Source organism: Canis lupus, chromosome 5, assembly GCF_048164855.1.
Source record: "Canis lupus baileyi chromosome 5, mCanLup2.hap1, whole genome shotgun sequence".
NCBI lineage: Eukaryota > Metazoa > Chordata > Mammalia > Carnivora > Canidae > Canis > Canis lupus.
Window position 1 is genome coordinate 84,758,312 of NC_132842.1, and position 18,100 is coordinate 84,776,411.

General features: G+C 41.6%; 1 protein-coding gene across 10 annotated transcripts in view; it reads right to left on the bottom strand.

Moving 5' to 3' along the window:
- Window positions 1–18,100, bottom strand: part of VPS13D (vacuolar protein sorting 13 homolog D) — a 236,859-nt gene that overhangs the window by 143,379 nt on the left and 75,380 nt on the right. For 8 of the 10 annotated variants that reach the window (XM_072828306.1, XM_072828309.1, XM_072828305.1 and 5 more), the window contains exons 33-40: window positions 17,169–17,324; window positions 15,786–15,993; window positions 15,202–15,276; window positions 12,482–12,688; window positions 11,132–11,221; window positions 8,677–8,817; window positions 5,837–5,959; window positions 3,424–3,498 (exon numbers count right to left, since the gene is read on the bottom strand). In XM_072828306.1, the coding sequence (XP_072684407.1) occupies window positions 3,424–3,498; window positions 5,837–5,959; window positions 8,677–8,817; window positions 11,132–11,221; window positions 12,482–12,688; window positions 15,202–15,276; window positions 15,786–15,993; window positions 17,169–17,324 (1,075 nt within the window). The remainder of the gene's footprint in view (window positions 1–3,423; window positions 3,499–5,836; window positions 5,960–8,676; window positions 8,818–11,131; window positions 11,222–12,481; window positions 12,689–15,201; window positions 15,277–15,785; window positions 15,994–17,168; window positions 17,325–18,100) is intronic. The other 2 variants (XM_072828308.1, XM_072828307.1) reach the window with 1 other exon arrangement.

Consider the following 18,100-nt stretch of genomic DNA (forward strand, 5'->3'; position numbering starts at 1 on the left):
ACCATAGCAAGATACAGTGCACATACACACTCACACTTTGTCCAAAACGCCTGCCCGTTAACAGCCTCCCTTTCCATAAAAGCTATACTTCTGTCATGTTATGCATATTTTAACAAAAGAAAGAACACGTTTTTCAGGAACACGTGGTGGGCTCAGTGGTTGAGCATCTGCCTTCAGCCCAGGGCGTGATCCTGGAATCCTAGGATCCCCGCAGGGAGCCTGCTCCTCTCTGCCTGTGTCTCTGCATCTCTCATTCTGTGTCTCTCATAAATAAATAATAAAATCTTTAAAAAACCACTCTTTTTTATTCTCTTAAACTAATACTTTCTTCCCCTTCCCTGGAGGATCAGAAGTATAGTATCCAAAAACTTTTTAAATGAAATTTTAAGCTCATTTTTTAACATAGATACCACCACTGTCTGCTACTAGGTAGGAACTAGGGCTTCTACAAAAGGGGCATAAAGTAGGGTTTCTTTTCATAAAATCGCTTCTAATCAGGGAAACTGGAAAGAAACACTGACTGATCCAAAACTGCAAGTAACCAAATCCCAGAGACCTGACTATAACCATTCTAAGAAAACAGAGAAGCAAGAGACCATGCGGCCAGAAATGGGTTTCCAGCATCCAGGCTGCCTTGAGATCCTTCTGCCGGCACCACTGCCCGGCCATGAGGTATGACACGGCTCCTCTTACCAAGGTCCCGTGGGTCGGTGGGTCACACTGAGAGCAGGTGGAGACAGAACCCCAAAGGCACCGGCCACGCGCTCACGCCTCACGGGCACCACCCACAAACTGTGCGCCCAGCTTTAAAGCGCAAGGACAGGCTGAGCAACACCGGGACCCAGTGGTCCACAGCCATGCAAAATGACATCTAAAGGTGACCACAACTGCCCGACGAGAACTCTAGAGCAAAATTAAACACACCTTACAGGTCCACATGTTTCCTGTCAGCAAAACAAGAAGGTAAACTGCAACAGACCCTGCCTTCTCCCACCGCCAGAATAAGGCCTGGGCCAGGACCATAAAAGTCAGGAATTGCTACTGGCTTTTAAAAAGTAATCACTTTCTTTTCTTCTCCTTTGTGCCTCCTAAAGTTTTCAGAAGCTAGTACTATAAATGCTGCAAAAACAAGCAATTTCAAGCTAAGGCAAGTTCTGTTTTGCTAAGGACAATGGCTCAAGGGAATCTGAGAAATGGTGATCCGATAAAACAAACATGTGATCTGCAGGGTGTCCCTACAATTCTGTGGTTAGTCTTTAGAGATACCCCACATACTTCCGATGATAAACTCCTAGAACATCTCATGGAAAACCACCTAGAATAGACCCATTTCTCATGCCAATGACTTCACTTGGTTCGCAAGGTTGGCTTTTAAAAAAAAAAAATGACATCAAGTACAAAATCAAGGAGTAGCTGTGAGGCTGGTGACAAGAGCAGAGGGGGAGTAAAAGATTTAAGAGCTGTCTGCAGGGTAAACAGGGCTTATTGTGCCACCTTGAAAGGCACCTCCCTCTCCAGGAGTGCATGAGAAAGCTGCTTTATTACAGCAGATAAAGGACCCAGGAGGAAAAGAAGCCAGATGTGCTTTCATATCCCACTGTGAGCCAGACTGTAAGTTTCCATTTGCAAATTAGATTTAAAAAGAACAGGTGGCAAATTGCTTTGATCACACTGCAATACAGGAGAAAGTGCTAGGCGTCCATATAAAGACAGTCACAAGTATGTCACTCTGGAATGAAGCAGCCGGGGTCAGCACACTGCTTAGGTCCCCAAGCTTCGTGGGTTGATCACACCCACCAGCACAGACCGCAGCAGCGCGCGCCTCTGAGAATAACTAACATGCAGTGCTCACGAATCCAAACCCGACACCAGGGGACAAATCCCACATCTCCCACACTGGAGCCCGAGTCAACTGCATACTTGTCTTTGGCACAGCACCAGGGAACAACATTCCCAAGTCCATCCAAGAGAGCAGTATTCCCTGGTGGCCCCAGAAAATCTGCCTCTAGTGAGCAGACCTCATTCCTTGATAGGCCAAGAGAATAGAGGGCTCCTCAAGTCCAACTTGGGTTTCAGACAGCTGAGGGAATTGCTACCCTGCTGGGCTGGTTTCACAGAGCAATGTGGCCCTTATAAACAGTGCAGGTCTCCACGCCATGTAAGCGTCCAGTCTATCAGAAAGGACCTGGTTTGTAAATCATAAGAAACAGATTAAAGTCCCAGGCCTGCTACCAGCTGGTCATGTGAACAAAGGCAAATTACTCCGTCTCCCTCATCAGGAAGGCGCCCAGGCTACTTAGCCTGAAAGATTAAATAACAGATGCAGAAAAGCTGAGCGTCTAAATCTATTAATAAATGAAGATGGGATCACAGGCTTCCTTTGTGAACCCTCCCCCTCCACATCCATCTTGGTAAAACCTTGCAGGAAAGACCCTTGTACTGCCTCCATGTATGAACATCCCTGTTCCAAACTCCTGGTAGAGGAAGCTCAAACGGTCTTTTTTACACAATATATCATGACCCTGGCAGGACCTGGTGTTTGCCAAGTACAGACATAAATCATTCCGATTAAATCACACTCCTTCAAACAAGTGAAGGAATGAACATCGTGGGATTCCCATTCCTGGAGGTTTAAGGTGTTCTCTATCATATTGACTTCTTAGTCAAATTCTTGGAAACTTAAAGGGTCAGAGACAGAAATGAGGCACATTTCATTTCCTATCTCTGAAGCACTTCAATTTATAGCTAAAGAAACCAAGGTTTGTGTCTTTGCAAATATTTACTGGTAAATTTTTTCTTAGCTCAATTCCTGGTCACGGCAGCTTCTACTCCACAGAGCCCCTTGCATCGCTGTAAGAATAAATGTTCACTAAGGATTCTATAAACAAAGACCTGCAGCACTGCCTGAGGGAGGGTGGCTTTCCTCCATTTTCTTATTTTTCAAAAAGAGAAATCACCCCAGACACTGGGTATTTCTGCACCATATACCATGGAGTTGATTCCACAGCGTGGAGAGTTAGGAGAGAGGGAAGACGCACATCACCTGCTCCTGATAAAAGGTGTCACTCTATTCATCAGTCTGAAGTGGTCTTCCTTGCTATTAAAGCAGAGTACTAGATCCCTGGGTGGCGCAGCGGTTTGGCGCCTGCCTTTGGCCCAGGGCGCGATCCTGGAGACCCGGGATCAAATCCCACGTCAGGCTCCCGGTGCATGGAGCGTGCTTCTCCCTCTGCCTATGTCTCTGCCTCTCTCTCTCTCTATGTGACTATCATAAATAAATAAAATAAAAAAAATTAAAAAAAAAATAAAGCAGAGTACTCAAACCTGGGATATCCCATTCAGCTCCCATTCACAGAAATTTAGTGTACAAGGCAGTTCTTCAAATAGGAAAATAAAACAAGCCCTCGCTTGGCTATACTGTACCTCTAGCATAGATCTGGTGCTCTAGGTTAGTCAGACTGGCTGTACTCCTAGTTCTAAGGTAGACAAGGGGGAGGCCTGGTAGACAGGAAAGACAAAGTTAGAGGGTAAGAATAAATAAAGCGAATAAGAAGACCCACTTCCAAAACATAAGCACAAAAAGAGTACATTATAAAAATAGCGAGCATCATGCAGTTACAGGATCGTTCCCTTCACTGATTGCTAAGAGCTAAGAAAGTATTGACAAAGTGAGCAAGATATTTTTATGCTGGCTTTTACTGTGGAGGATGTGTCACAGTAGCATGCTCCTGTTTTTCTGGACTAGGGAAAGAAAACATCGTCAAGATTCTCTTTAACAGAAATGACAAGCCTTTTGAGGACTTTTCACTTAAAGTATGTATGCTCTTAAATGGCATGGAAAAGTTACCAAGACCGACCAGCACAGACAAGGGTGGCAGTGGCTCCATCCCAATTTGGAAAGGCAGTGGCAGCAGAATGCTAATCCCCCAGAGGTTTCGAAATTTCAAGGGAAAGAGTCAATGTGCATTCCAAGTTTAAACAGTCTCCACCAAGGGGTTACCTCATAGTATTACTTAGATTATAAATTAAACATGGAAGTTTTTAGAACACTTACATTTGGTATTTCCATTAAATGTCCTTTGAGTACAAAACTACTGAACTTTCTAAGGTGCTGTGCCACCCAGCGGTTGAACGTCTGCCTCCGGCTCAGGGCGTGACCCTGGGTCCTGGGATAGAGTCCCACATCGGGCTCCCTGCAGGGAGCCTGCCTCTCAAAAAAAAAAAAAGAATCTCTCTTTCAAGGGATCATTTTGAAGCTGGCCTGAATGAAATGCACAAATTTGTGGGGACTGTAACTAAATGTTCATCAACAGGAACTGAAAGATGTGATCGGTTCAACAAGGTGCAAGTCTACTGACTTTCGAAACAAATTCCCCACAGTTAATTTAGTAGACCTGTTAAAAGAATACAATCTCATCTGTCACATGTGGTGTTGCCCAGGAACATTCAACAGGAAAGGAGATTTGGAAATGCAGGTATATTCACTTATGTCTAATTTAAAAGATATACCCCTGCAGCCTAGGTAACCATAAAAATCTATAGGTAAATAAAAATCCAGCTTTAATTTAGTATTGGCATTCAACACAGATAAGGCAGCTTATTAACTACAAAGAAAGAGGAGAAAATTTTTTTTTTAAAGGTGGAGGGGTGGAGACAAAGAAAATCCTTCAGCAGAATCCTGAAGATTAGGCCTTCCTTATGTTTACACTGAGTCTGTATCTCAATCCCCTTGTATGCAACATACTCTCTAGGACACACTGCATATTACAAAGGTTATACAGAGTCTTCTGGGTAGACTGTACATTCTTTTAACACACAAATTGGGAAGGTTAGAGGAGGAGCCAGAATTGAAGCTGATGATATCTGAAAAGCCCTGGCTCCTGAGCAATGACCTGGAGACTCAGAAGCAACGGCCTGGGAATACAGAGAACAAACGTAGCTGACATTTCCTTGTCCTCCTTCTGGAAGTGCAAGGCAGACGGTCCACTTCTACACCCTGAGGACAGACGCACCAGTTCAAATACTTCATAAACTCAGAAAATCCATCTTCCCGTGACATGTTTGCAGACCAGAGGGAATATTTAAGCATTTGTGAGCTATGTGAAGTCCAGCCAAGACTCCCCAAAGAAACCACCCGGACAGAGCTAGGCTGAGTTGAATTTGGAGGACAATGGCTTGTGGAGAAATGAAGGGCCACATGGTTGGCCGCCACAGTACCCCCTGCTCTAAGGAAATCAGAGCTCCATGGTAGGGCATTAAATAAGGAAAGAAAACATCGTTAAGAGAGAACAAACGGACTGCTCATTCTTCAAAAGGCTGGGCATTCAATTCTTTTCTGCTTTATGAACAATACGGAGCCCTCCTTTTAACAATTTCTTCCATATGGGCTCCTGCCGGTCCTCCCTTCAAGAATATATCCACACTCTGCACCTCTAGATTTAGAAAGCTGAAAAGACAGTTTGTAATATCCAATCAGAAAGTCCAAATCAACTGGGAAGTTTTGCCAAGTTAAACACACCAACCAGTGGCTGATCTTGCTGTGTTTCAGAAGTACCAGCTCGTATGCAATGTTACTAGAATTTAGAAAACTATCGCAGATCTTTTCTCTCCCACAAAGGGGGAATTAGAGCCCATATTAAAAGTTCAGTACCTTGTGCCAGAAAAGTGTCTCCTGCAAAGATTAGAATAGAACTACACAAGACAGAATATCCTACAGGTTGCTTTTTGTTTTGTTTTGTTTTCACAGAAAATGATGATTCTATTTGGATTTCTCAATGAAACATGGCTGTGTTGGTCAACTGTGATTTAGTCAGACATTTGTAGAGAAAAATCTTACTTTGTCCAAAGCATGGAGGATCCACTGAAGAGCCCATCCAGTCTTCTGCTGAGGTTGAATCTATTTCCTTGTCCTGTTTACAGTAATCTGCCATCCACGATTCCTTGGTACTTACATACTGGTCTAGAAAGAATTCCCCAAAGATATTAAGAACGGAAATAGAAAAGATTGAGGGTTTGAGTCAAATAATTTCAATTCAGCAAAACAAGCTTTTGTTGAATGCCTTACTGCGTGCTCGGCGCTATGCTAGGTTCTCAGAAAGTCTGTCCCCTGGAGAACTCATGCTCCACTGAAAGAAATCAATGTTAGCCAAACAACTATCACCACAAAACCATAAAGTGGAAGGAGCTAAAATAAAGACATAAATAAAATTCTACGGGAGCACAGAACAGGGGAAGATTTATTCTGCTTTGACAGAAGTGGGAGAGTCCACACCAAGGTCCACGGGAATCTTCCGAGATATGGGGACTTTTGTTCTGGGTCGAGAGGAATGAGCAGAGGTTAGAGATCAAAAGTTTACCAATGGGATTAGGGATACGGGGACATTCCAGGCCAAGAGAACAGCATATGCAAAGATTTTAAAGACATGAAAGTACATAGCCCTTTTAGGGAACAATGAATAATGTAGTGTGACTCTGGCCCAACATACTGGGATAGGGACACAGCAAAGCAGTCTAGAAAAGGGAAGTAGTTTGTGAAGGGTTTGCTATGCTATGCTATGCTATGCTATGCTATGCTAAGGGGGCAGAGTTTCAAGACAGAAAAACCAGTGAGGAGGCTATTAAAGACTACCAATATCAGGGATCCCTGGGTGGCTCAGCGGTTTAGAGCCTGCTTTTGGACCAAGGTGTGATCTTGGAGTCCCATGATCGAGTCCCACATCCGGCTCCCTGCATGGAGCCTGCTTCTCCCTCTGCCTGTGTCTCTGCCTCTCTGTGTCTCTCATGAATAAATAAATAAAATCTTAAAAAAAAAAAAAAAAAAAGACTACGAACATCTCAGGAAGCGGAAATCCAGTGGACAGTTCTCCAGGAGTGGTTCTACTATTTTTAGAAGGGAAATATAATGGGAAGGGCAGGTTAACAAAATAATTGATGCACCATCCCTGGAGAAAGACCTTTTGTACTAGTTAAGGTAAGATACTTTGTAGAACAAAACTTGTTGATCTCCAGTTTGCGGTTCCAATAGTTGGCTATATGTAAGACTTATTTAAACGCTAAGGGGTCACAGTAATATTTCTGGGTTTCAGCACAGCATTAGGAATAGGGAATTGGACGGGACACCTGGGGAGCTCAGCAGTTAAACGTCTACCTTTGGCTCAGGGCGTGATCTGGGATCCGGAATCAAGTCCCACATGGAGCCTGCTTCTCCCTCTGCCTGTGTCTCTGCCTCTCTCTCATGAATAAATAAACAAAATCTTTCAAAAAGAAAAAAGAAAGAAATAAGGAATTGGAGATTTTAAAAAAAAACAGCTTTACTACAGAAAAGAATGCCTTTTGGAAGACATTTTCTTTTTTTTTTTTTTTTTGGAAGACATTTTTAAATAGATGCTCATCAGAAATATCAATAAACCTCTTTTAAGGTCTTGTTTATTACAGCTTTCCAAAAAGCTATGCTAAACTTTATCTAAATTTCCAGATGAACACATTATATAAGAAATAACATAGTATCAAAATAATACAGTACAGAACGATCATGAGGTTAATTGGGCAAATTTAATGAATGAAATCCGTTAATGTCAAACAGTGGTTTTAAAACTTTGGAATCAGGGATCCCTGGGTGGCACAGCGGTTTGGCGCCTGCCTTTGGCCCAGGGCGCGATCCTGGAGACCCAGGATCGAATCCCACGTCGGGCTCCCGGTGCATGGAGCCTGCTTCTCCCTCTGCCTGTGTCTCTGCCTGCCTCTCTCTCTCTCTCTCTCTCTCTCTCTCTCTGTGACTATCATAAATAAAAATTAAAAAAATAAAAAAAAATAAAACGAAAAAAAAAAATAAAACTTTGGAATCAATAAACTTACCATCTCATTTCACTATACGTTTTCTGCATCTTATTATGACACAAAATAAGCCAATGGATATCCTATGAGCCTCAATCACATCCACTAAAGAAAGTTCACAGATTTGCAGTAGTGTTATCACTCAGATAACCCAGTATTACCAAAAATCAGACCATGTAGATCAATGATTCAAATAGAGTGGGTTTTCACAGCAAAGGCAGGCAACACCTGACTGTTATGAGAATGTTACTTTTCTCTTAGATGATATAAATACAAGCACAGAGTGGTTCCGACTCACTACAGTGAATCCAGGAATGTACGTTTCAGTGTTTTCAAAAAACATTAAGAACACACACCATTAGCTTGGCAACCCTTCAACCCAGTGATTTTCAGAGTCAGGTCAACATGATGACTTGATAGGAAATAGTACAGGCAATTTATCCTACTGTAAAGACAAGGTCAAAATTATACCTTTTAAGAATTATTCTGTGTAGGAGTAGCCTGAAAGAAGGGAATCTATACTCACTTCTCAGATATTTAAGAAAAACCTGTGACCAAGCATCATCAGGGAGAAGATTCATCCCAAACAGAGAGAGAGTTATGTTTCCCAACAGTCTCAGCTCTTGGTTGATCACTAACAGCATTAATACAAGATGCCAACTCTGGAGCAATGGGATGAAAAGAACCATGAGCTAGGCTGGGGTTTATCAGGAGAGCAGCCCCGGTGAATGGGTGATGTCCAATGTGGGCTCAGATATCTGCTAAACCAGGGTCAACAGTCTTCTAGACAAAAGACTGCAGTACAGAAAGGTATCAGTCTTCTAGACACAACTTTCCACTCACCAATCAGTACAGAAGTGATGTTGATATCCAAGCGGGGTTTGGCCTTGGCTTCCAGCTTCAGTCGGGGAGGGTGGAGGCGACTAGCTGCCTGTTGTTGCCAGGATACAGAGCATGGCCATGGCTCGATAAATGGCTCCCAGCCTACAAGAACACAGGAAGGAAGACATCTGTTAGGCAGATATCAAGAGTTTAGAGGGGAACGCTGTTCACAAATGCTCAGCAAGGACAAACTCTGGCTTAATAGCTTTCTATTTCCAACGTGATTCACAGCGAAAGCACCATCTTTAGCTACAGGTCACCCCACAGATGTCTGTGCTGTCTAGAGGATGTGAGTGGAAGGACAGACACATGCCCCAGGGTCTCCAAGGTGGGAGGAAGAAAGGCACAGAGGATATATACCCTCGCTATTAAAGAGCAGGGAGGACCTGCTTTTGATCCACTCAAAATAGAAAAAGGAGTCTCAGACTCAGGATGGAAAAGTGCTCTCAGTGGCTGAAGTAACCATTAAATTCCATTAAATTTGATTCCCCTGCTTATGTTAAGAACCCACTGGTTGAATAAATAGGTAGAGCATAATTGGAAATTCATTCACTTAAGTTTTTCAAGTTTCTAATCTTCAAATATCCTGTGTACAAAAAAGAATGAAAACAACACATATGTATGGTTTAAAGAATAAAATTACTACAAGCACTCATGTAGCCACTATTCAGCTTAAGAAATAGAAAATCCTTAGTTCCTCTGAAGTCCCTGAGTGCCACTCTCCCATGTCAGCCCCCTTCCCACCAACCCTCTTCCACCCAACTCCAAGTAAACATTAGTTTGGAGTTTTATTCATTTCCTTGCTCTTTTTTTATAGTTTTACCACACAGATACATGCGTGTCTCCAGAACATAGTGGTGAGTCTGTCCTATGGGGGATCTTTATGTAAATGGAATCCTGCCATACATGTTCTTCTGCAAGTTTCTTTTTTTTTTTCTTCTGCAAGTTTCTATTTTTGCCCGACCACGTGCCTCTGAGACTCACTCGTATCGCTGCCACATAGCTGTGGCACATTTATTTTCCCCAGTGAATTGTAATCTGCTTATGACCACACCACAATCTGTATTCATTCTACTTCTGTGAAATATTCCCTTGAGCCTACAGATTTATAGCTATAGGAAGAATACTACCACGGGGGCTTGGGATCCTCTGGGGTACAGACCTAGAAGTATACTGCTGGGCTGTGGAGTATGCTTATACTTAACCCTGCTGCACATCAGATTGTTTTCCAAAGTGCTTGTACCAACTTACAGTTCTAATGGCAAGCAGTTAGAGTTCTGTGGCTCATAGTAGAGTCACACTTAATTTCTGCCAGCGTGCTAGGTGAGAAAAATGGTACCTCTCCATGGTTTTAAAGACTCAACTTTTCAAGACAGTTCATTTTTAAGTTTTCTAACTATAATACTCCATCAGTCACAGATCAGCCTCTTGACCAACAGAAATCCAACCCAATATGTAGCAATAAGTAGATACATTCGTCCCTTCGCACTACTTGACCTTTAGTGACCTAAAAGTGTTCATAGGACTTTAAAAGTAAGATTTGCTCTGGGAAAATGAATGATTCTCAGAAAAATGGCTTCCATATGCCCCATAAGAGTCTCCCTCAACTAGTAAGACTTCGGTCAGTATTCTCAAGTTAAACATGTTCAACAGTTAAAAAAATGCTAACTAACATACACTCTAGAACCATCTGCAGCAGCACAACTGATGACACTTCATTCTCCACTGAAATCAGAGGGAGCAGTCACTCTGGGGTCTAAGCCTCAGGCCGTATGGCTCTATTCTGTCCACACCTACTAAGAAATATCTTAAGGCAAAGTTCACACTCAAACTGCTCAGCCCTGGTTTATGATGCCTCCTGAATGTCCGTGTGTATGGGCCCTTACCTTGATCCTTCCAGTGGAAGGAAAGAAACCCGAAAACGTTTTTGCATTATTATCCAGATTCCATAATCACCTGCTCTGATCAACTGTATTTTGCTTGAGCGAGTAGGGCATGGCAGGTTGTACATTATCACTGATTCAGTATGCTTTTAATGAAACAGGTCCAGCAAGGAGGAAGGAGGCTTGAAGTTTAAAATGCTTATGGGCAGAAATCTCCCTTGAAATTTAGCTTCTGTCAGGGCCAAATGATTCTTTGCTCCTGAGCAATCTCATGTTCTAGAATGACCCAAACTCTAGCACTGAAAAGAACTAACTAGGAAAACTTGTTTTTAAATAACTCAGTTGCAACATATCAGATATGTTAGGGGAAAAAAAAATCTGTATCTTTTGTGCCTATGCAGTCACTTGTGTTTCACCTTTCCCTGCCTGGCCCCGCCTCCCTCCCCTCATGCAAAATTTATGTAGAGGTAGACCCAGGCAAATAATTAAAGTGTGGGTTTTAAATCCCACGATCACTTATGTTAGGTACTGACCTGACAGGGCACGGTTGTAATAATCTCCGGAGAGGGTGAAGTGGGCGTACCCTTCAGGGCTAGTTCTTACATGCTGCAGAAAAGTCAGACCTGCAAAGGAAGCATATGTTATAGCAGCTGCCAGGCAAGAACAACCAGAACTTTCTTTCTTGGATTAAGTCTCAGCAAAGAGACAGACACTAATCCTACCTGATACTAATGACCTCATAGGAAAGCACACAAAATTTTGATATTTTGTTCATCATGGGTTTTCTCCATGAACTGTGATTTAAAAAAAAAAAAAAAAAACAACACTGTGTTAAAGTGTTATTTGTCTTCATTCCTGAGTCTCTTGGCACCCCTTTCCATGTCGTGCCTGAGGCAAAGGCCTCCTCTGCCTCCTTCCCTTCCCAGCCCAGCCCCGGCACCCAGGCACCTCGGTGCATCTGAAGTGTGCAGGAACATAAAAAAACATATTTTGCCCTGAATATCTGAAAATCAGGAGGCAGGCTGGTAAGAGCAGTTATGTCCTGAGGAATATTAGCTCAAAATTTTAAGGTTACCATAGAAAAATAAGAAGTAATTATTCCCTGCAGAAGACACTCGGGCAAAATTCCAGCTATTACTCTCAATCAAGTGGCCCTTGTGGGGCTTGAAGCACAGGGAACAGGAAGCTTCTCCCGTGGACAGAAGGTCAAACTTAATCCCCAGGACAGATCTTTCCTTGAAGTAAAAAGAGGCCAGCAAGGTTGAAAAAGTGGAAAATTGAAAGTGAACCCAGTGGTGAGATTTCCTGTACTCTCCACAGAAGCCCCATCTAACACTGCCTGTGATGACATGGCTGAGGGAGAGGTCCTCGTCCTCTTGCCCCACTACTGACGGACGGCTCTCAGGGCCCTTACGGACAGCTCTCTGAGGTGAACAGTCTAAGATTCTGTGCACTTCCTTTTCAAACATAGAGCAGAGCATTTTCTGAGCTTATCTTTTAAACACCTCTAATAACAGGACTCATTACAGTCTTTAGATACATACAAAGATAAACAAAAAGGAGACATCAGGAATTATTTAGCTAGAGCTGTTAATATAACAGAAATTTCATCAATGACAATGTCTATTATTTCCAAACTGGAGGCTGAAGGCCACATATGGCAAATACATAGACATTTCTTTAAAATACAAATAATGAAAAACATATGTAAAACAATTAACTAAATTTCACCCATAGTACTACTAAGTGGGGAGCATGAACATCACACACACACACACACCCAAAAGAAAAATGAAAAAGAAGAAAAAGAAGACGGGCCCCCAAATAACTCGGCAATAACCGCAAATCTTCAAGATGAATGTGAACATTCGGAAAACACTCACGGGAAAAGGTGAGCTCAGCCAGAGGGACGTCACAATCCATGCAGTCATCGATGAAGCAGATGCACACGCTTTCGGCTTTCACCTCCACTCCAGAAATGAGCCGCGCCGCCATAGGCCCCTGGCTCTCGCGGCCACTCGTACCCAGAGAAAGAGATTTCAGAGGTTCGGCATTCTTAAACAACCAACTTGCCGCCTTTTTCAGTTGGCCTTCAAGAAAATTTAAAGGTGATCAGTTCAGCCAGTTTTTACAGACACTGAAGCAGCTCATAGGGGAAATAAAGTGTTAAGGGACCTACTGGACAGCCCAAGAGAACCCTGCTCCCAGATGTACTCTTAAACTTAAAAAAGAAGAAAAAACCTGGCATCATATAGGAAGTCTACTTCTAAGCAAAAAGAATGAAGACCCCTTGCACACACATTCCACTCAAGTTCACCATCCTTCATGATTTAGTTCAAAATGCCTCCAGGAGCCATCCCTCCACTAGTATGACATCTGACGAAGGAGAGGAGAGGAGAAGATAGGGTCCAAATTCTAGATGTCACTGAGTAGGGAAGTATGTAATTGTTGCTGTGTAGTTTTGTACTTTGTACGTACTGATGTGCTACTTTATGACTGTTCTCAAATGTCTTAATCTGTACATACTTCCTCTTCTCAACTGGTCACAAATTCCTTGAGAACAGACAGCAATGAGAAGTGCATGTGTGTAATATACAACAGTTAAAATAATAGTCCCCTGAACACTACCAGACTGCTAAAGCTAAAAAAGCAAAGGAAAACAATGCAATCCCATATTTATAAATTACCAGAATCCAGTGCACCGCACAGGGGTAAATGGTTAAGGGCACAGGCTCTAGAGAAAGATGGTGTGGCTTCTGATTCCAGCACCTAGAAGATGTTGGATCTTGAGCAATTTACACAGTGCCTCTATGCCTGACAGCATGCACTCACAGGGCTGCCACAAGGAGGAAACAGACAAGTACAAGTAAAGTTCTCCTACAAGCAGAGCCTGGAACATATAGAGGCTCTACTAACTTTAGTTGCTGTTATCATTTTTGTGACTAATGGAATGACTTAAGAAGTACTAAAGAAATAAAAATTAACAAAAACCATAAAAGCTCTTAGAAATTAAAAAGAAATGTTGTGTTAAAGAGATAAAAGAATAGAAAATGTAAACACCATGGGGTATTGAGATAATTAAACTAACAGTGACACCTAGGTAAAAACAAAGCTAAGGAATGCAAGATAACTAGATCCGCCTTTCTTTTTTTCCAGAAGGAAAAAGGTAATAGTTAATGTGAACAACTGTGTGATAGGACTAGTATTTTCACACATAACTGGTTAGAGTTTGACCTGGTACAACATTTTAGAAGATCTGCCAAGTTGAGTAAAAAGTCTAAAAAATCTATCTATACCCTTTGAGCCAATATTTATACTACTAGGTCTGGCCATCAAGGAAATTTTTTTTTTTTTAATACTTTATTTATTCATGAGAAACACAGAGAGAGAGAGAGGCAGAGACACAGGCAGAGGGAGAAGCAGGCTCCATGCAGGGAGCCTGACGTGGGACTCAATCCTGGGTCTTCAGGATCAGGCCCTGGGCCAAAGGTGGTGCTAAACCACTGAGCCACCAGGCTGCCCTCCACCAAGGAAATTCTAAAAGATACAGACAGAAGTTCGTACCAGAAAATATTTGTTACAGAATAGTGTATAATATTTAATGAATGAAAAACAAAGAATAGTTAAATCATTAGGTCAATATAAAACAATTCAGTATTTATAAACAATTTTAACGACATGGGAAGACTCTGGTATTGTAATTATAATTCAACAAAATTGTACTGTAAAAGAGGTTATAAAATTGTATTTGCAGTATAATCTGCCAACATACACACAATATTATATGTACATGTGTCTTTATATGTATGGATTTACATAGTATGTAAAGAGGTAGAGAAATGTACATGCAAGCGCAGACTAGAAATGACACAGCTTTTGCTCTATCTTCCTGTTTTAAGAGAAAGGGCAATATGGAGGGAGGCGGAAAGGGGGTACTCTGCAGCAGAGAGAACAGTGGCAGACTTGGCTTTCAGCCCATCTTAGCCTCTCACTAATGGGGGATCTCAGATCAGTTTACTTAACCTATGTGCGCCAGTTTCCTTACCTGGAGCTGGGACAATAATGCCCACCTTTAAGGGCTACAAAGATTCAATCAGGAAACTCAGGCTGAGGCATATGGGAGCTCAGTGGGCACAACTACCAGTATCACCACCACTACCACTACCCCCGAACACTGGCTAACAGCATAAAGCACCTGCTGTGTGCCAGGCACTTTGCCTAAGTGCTTTGTCTATAGTGCCTATTTATATCAAACCTCCAGGGGAAGTCCTCTCATTCTCTTTTTCCAGATAAGGAAGCACTGGTACAGAGAGGCTAAGTGACTTGCCCAAGTCACTAATAAGTAATCAAAAAGCAGCAAAGACCTGAACCCCAGCATCGGCCCCAGGGCCCCATTATCATCCACTATGAAATACCGCTGCTTGTTATTATGCCCAGTCCAAGATCATGTTCAGCCCACAGACAACCACAGAGGGCCTTCAAAACACAGTCAGGTTCTCAGTCAACTTGTGGGAGCGGGTTGGGTGGGGGTGGGGGCGGCATATGAGAAGCAAGCCTATCATCAAGATAGACAACAAGTCAAGGAAACCCTTGTGCAAATTACCTTGGCACACCAAAAGGGCTTTGCGACAATCATCCATGCTGAATCCCAGTTCCTGCAGTCTAGCCAGCTGTAACTCTAGAAAAAAACGTACATAATTTTTATAAGTAAGTTTACATAAGTTAGTCCACTGCGTAACTGAAGAAAAAAGAAAAGAAATTCAGAAACTGCTGGCTAAAACATTTCTCTAGACAAAAATGGGCTCCTATCTGGAGACATACCAAAGTGTACACTGAATTTTTTAAGAATCTTTTCCCAATACTGATTGTGTTTATAAAAGCTGAAAACTGAAATTTAGTGTTATTCACATTACACTGGCAGAAAACTCAAGTTTAAAACAACTTTAGCATTATTCATAGAACTCTGGAAGAAATGGTAAAAGGAAAACTAGTGTAGGCTAGAGCCATCAGTTTGGGGTGTTGTATTTGTTCTTAAATTTTTAAAAATTACAGCATCATACTTATAATTACACTTAATGACATACAATTATACTCTGAACAATTTAATTGTGCAAAAGAAAATCTTAACAGTTAACCAGAAGGGGAGCTATTAGGCAACCTGAGTAGGTTTCATAGTTCCACACCTACCCAAGACAGGATCTAAGGTATGTCTTGTCCCCTCTCTGATCTCTCCAGCTCTAGATGTGCCGGGAAGGTAACTGCTAACGGAGCTGGCCTCCAAGGCCACTGAGTCTGGCGCTGCAGCATTAGCTTGCTCTGGGATGGATTTTGCAATGGCAAGAAATAGCTGAACATCGTTGTAGGAGAGTCTGATATCCAGGGCTTGTAACTGAATCTAACAAAATTGAAAAGGCAGCAGTTTTTTCAAGTTGCATTCACTTTTACACCCATACCTCTTTCTTACGTGTATGTATAGTTCCCAATTCAAATTCTAGAAGTCCACAGACACTATATTCATTTTTTTCATTTTGAAGACTGAGAGGATCTTAAAATTAAGCACTAAGAGTCATGAAGTAAGACATCTCTACTATGAGGTCAAATGTTCACAAAGTTGCATCAAATAAAAAATAAAAAGCTAGAATATTTACTATAGCAATGAATATTTCAGTCAGATGATTTCCTTACAAGTATATTAATTACCAAAGCAGAGAATAAGAAAACGGCTCTAGAAGGAATGAGATCGCCTATTAGCATTCTGTGAATCCATTTTGCTTTGATTCATTTAATTTTTTTAAATCTCTGAAACCAACTGCCCACTCAACAAAAATTACCTCTTCTTTCTCCAAACATAACCATAAGTAAGTCCAGTGCCACACTAGTATTTCCCCAATCCTGTCTCCGACATTAGCAAGACACCAGCACAAGACCACTTAAAACTGGGGTGACTGGTGGAAAGTCTGGGGGTGGCACTTGGTTTATTACTTATTTTGTCCTTATAGATTAAAAAATCAACATAGCTTTTCTCTCTCTTTCAATCTCCCACAGTTCAAACGGATTAACTGTTCCTCCTCGGCCCAAGAATCCTTACAAATCCTTACACCTTCCTTGCTTGGCTTCACCTTCCCCGTCTTCACCTTGTGGCCTCCATACTGCCTACACACAACTTTGTTCTGGCAAGACCTCCTCTGTTTCATGTCAGCTGGGCCCCTTCCACCCGACTTAGCTACTTCCTAACATGGACTACTCTACCCCTGCGCACCTGTTCCCACATTGACATCCTGTCCCTCCGCTTAGACTCACTCTACCTTCGGTTATACCCACAATCCAAATTCCTCCCTATGTTGCATTCTGCGTTCTGTAAACTTTCACAGAACTTCAAGATTATATCAATCAACATGTCTTTTATTCTTCAGAAGACTGAAACAACTTTCTAGGACTGAGACAATGTTGTATTTCTTTTGCATTTGCTGAAGTGATGAAAATGTTGAGCTCAGCAGAGTAGGTAAGTCATTCAGGCACCGGGCAGTGTTTGAGAGTGTATCAATGTGTCTACACATTTTTCATCATTACCTCTAAGATCGGTGGGAAATCTTCACTATTGAATGCATCCATCAATCCTGAACTATTCTGATAAGAAGAATTCCCCACCAGTTCCACTTGAATTTGAACTGGATCAACAATTGAAAGAGCTGTATCATGTTCATTTCCTAGTCGGCACGAAAACACCTAGAGAATGAAATACAGTATAGGATAAATTAATGTTTGATTTAGAAGTCTAACTATCAGTAGAAAAAAAAAATCACTATCTTGGTAGCAATCAGCCCCGTATTATCAAAAGACCCATATAACTGATGAAATAAATACTGCCAAGAGGGAGGCTGGCATTCTTGCCTATGGCTAAGAGTGTGGACAGTGGTTCTCCCTACCCCCTCCATAAAAGATAGCTCACCGACACATGGCAAAAGGCTTAAAAATCTCACATCCTTTATTCAATAATCCTATTTCTTTCTATAAATTAGCCTATTTCTAATTTAATTTATGCAAAGTTTTCTAATTTAAACAATTTCTAATTCTAAATAATTTCTAATTTAAATAATGCAAAATACAGGGGGAAAATCACTTGTTATTTAATAGTTAATAAAAAATTTAAGATCAATCCAGGTTATATCATATCTATTCAATGGAATCTTTTGTAATCATTAAAGTGACAATTAAAAAGATCACATGGAATGTAGGACAGTTACAACATGGATCATGTGAACAAGCAGCCCCATCAAAATAATATTAGGCCATGACTTTAGGAAAAAGAAACACACCAAAATCTCAATAGAGATTCCAGACAAAGGGATGGGTAATTCTTCCCTCCCCTAATTCGATGTAATATAATTGTTACTTTCATAATTGAAAATAAATATATTAATTACTGAAGCTGGGTGACAGGTATATAGGGATTCATTATATTCATCTGTATATTTGTATATGTTTGAAATGTTCTACAATAA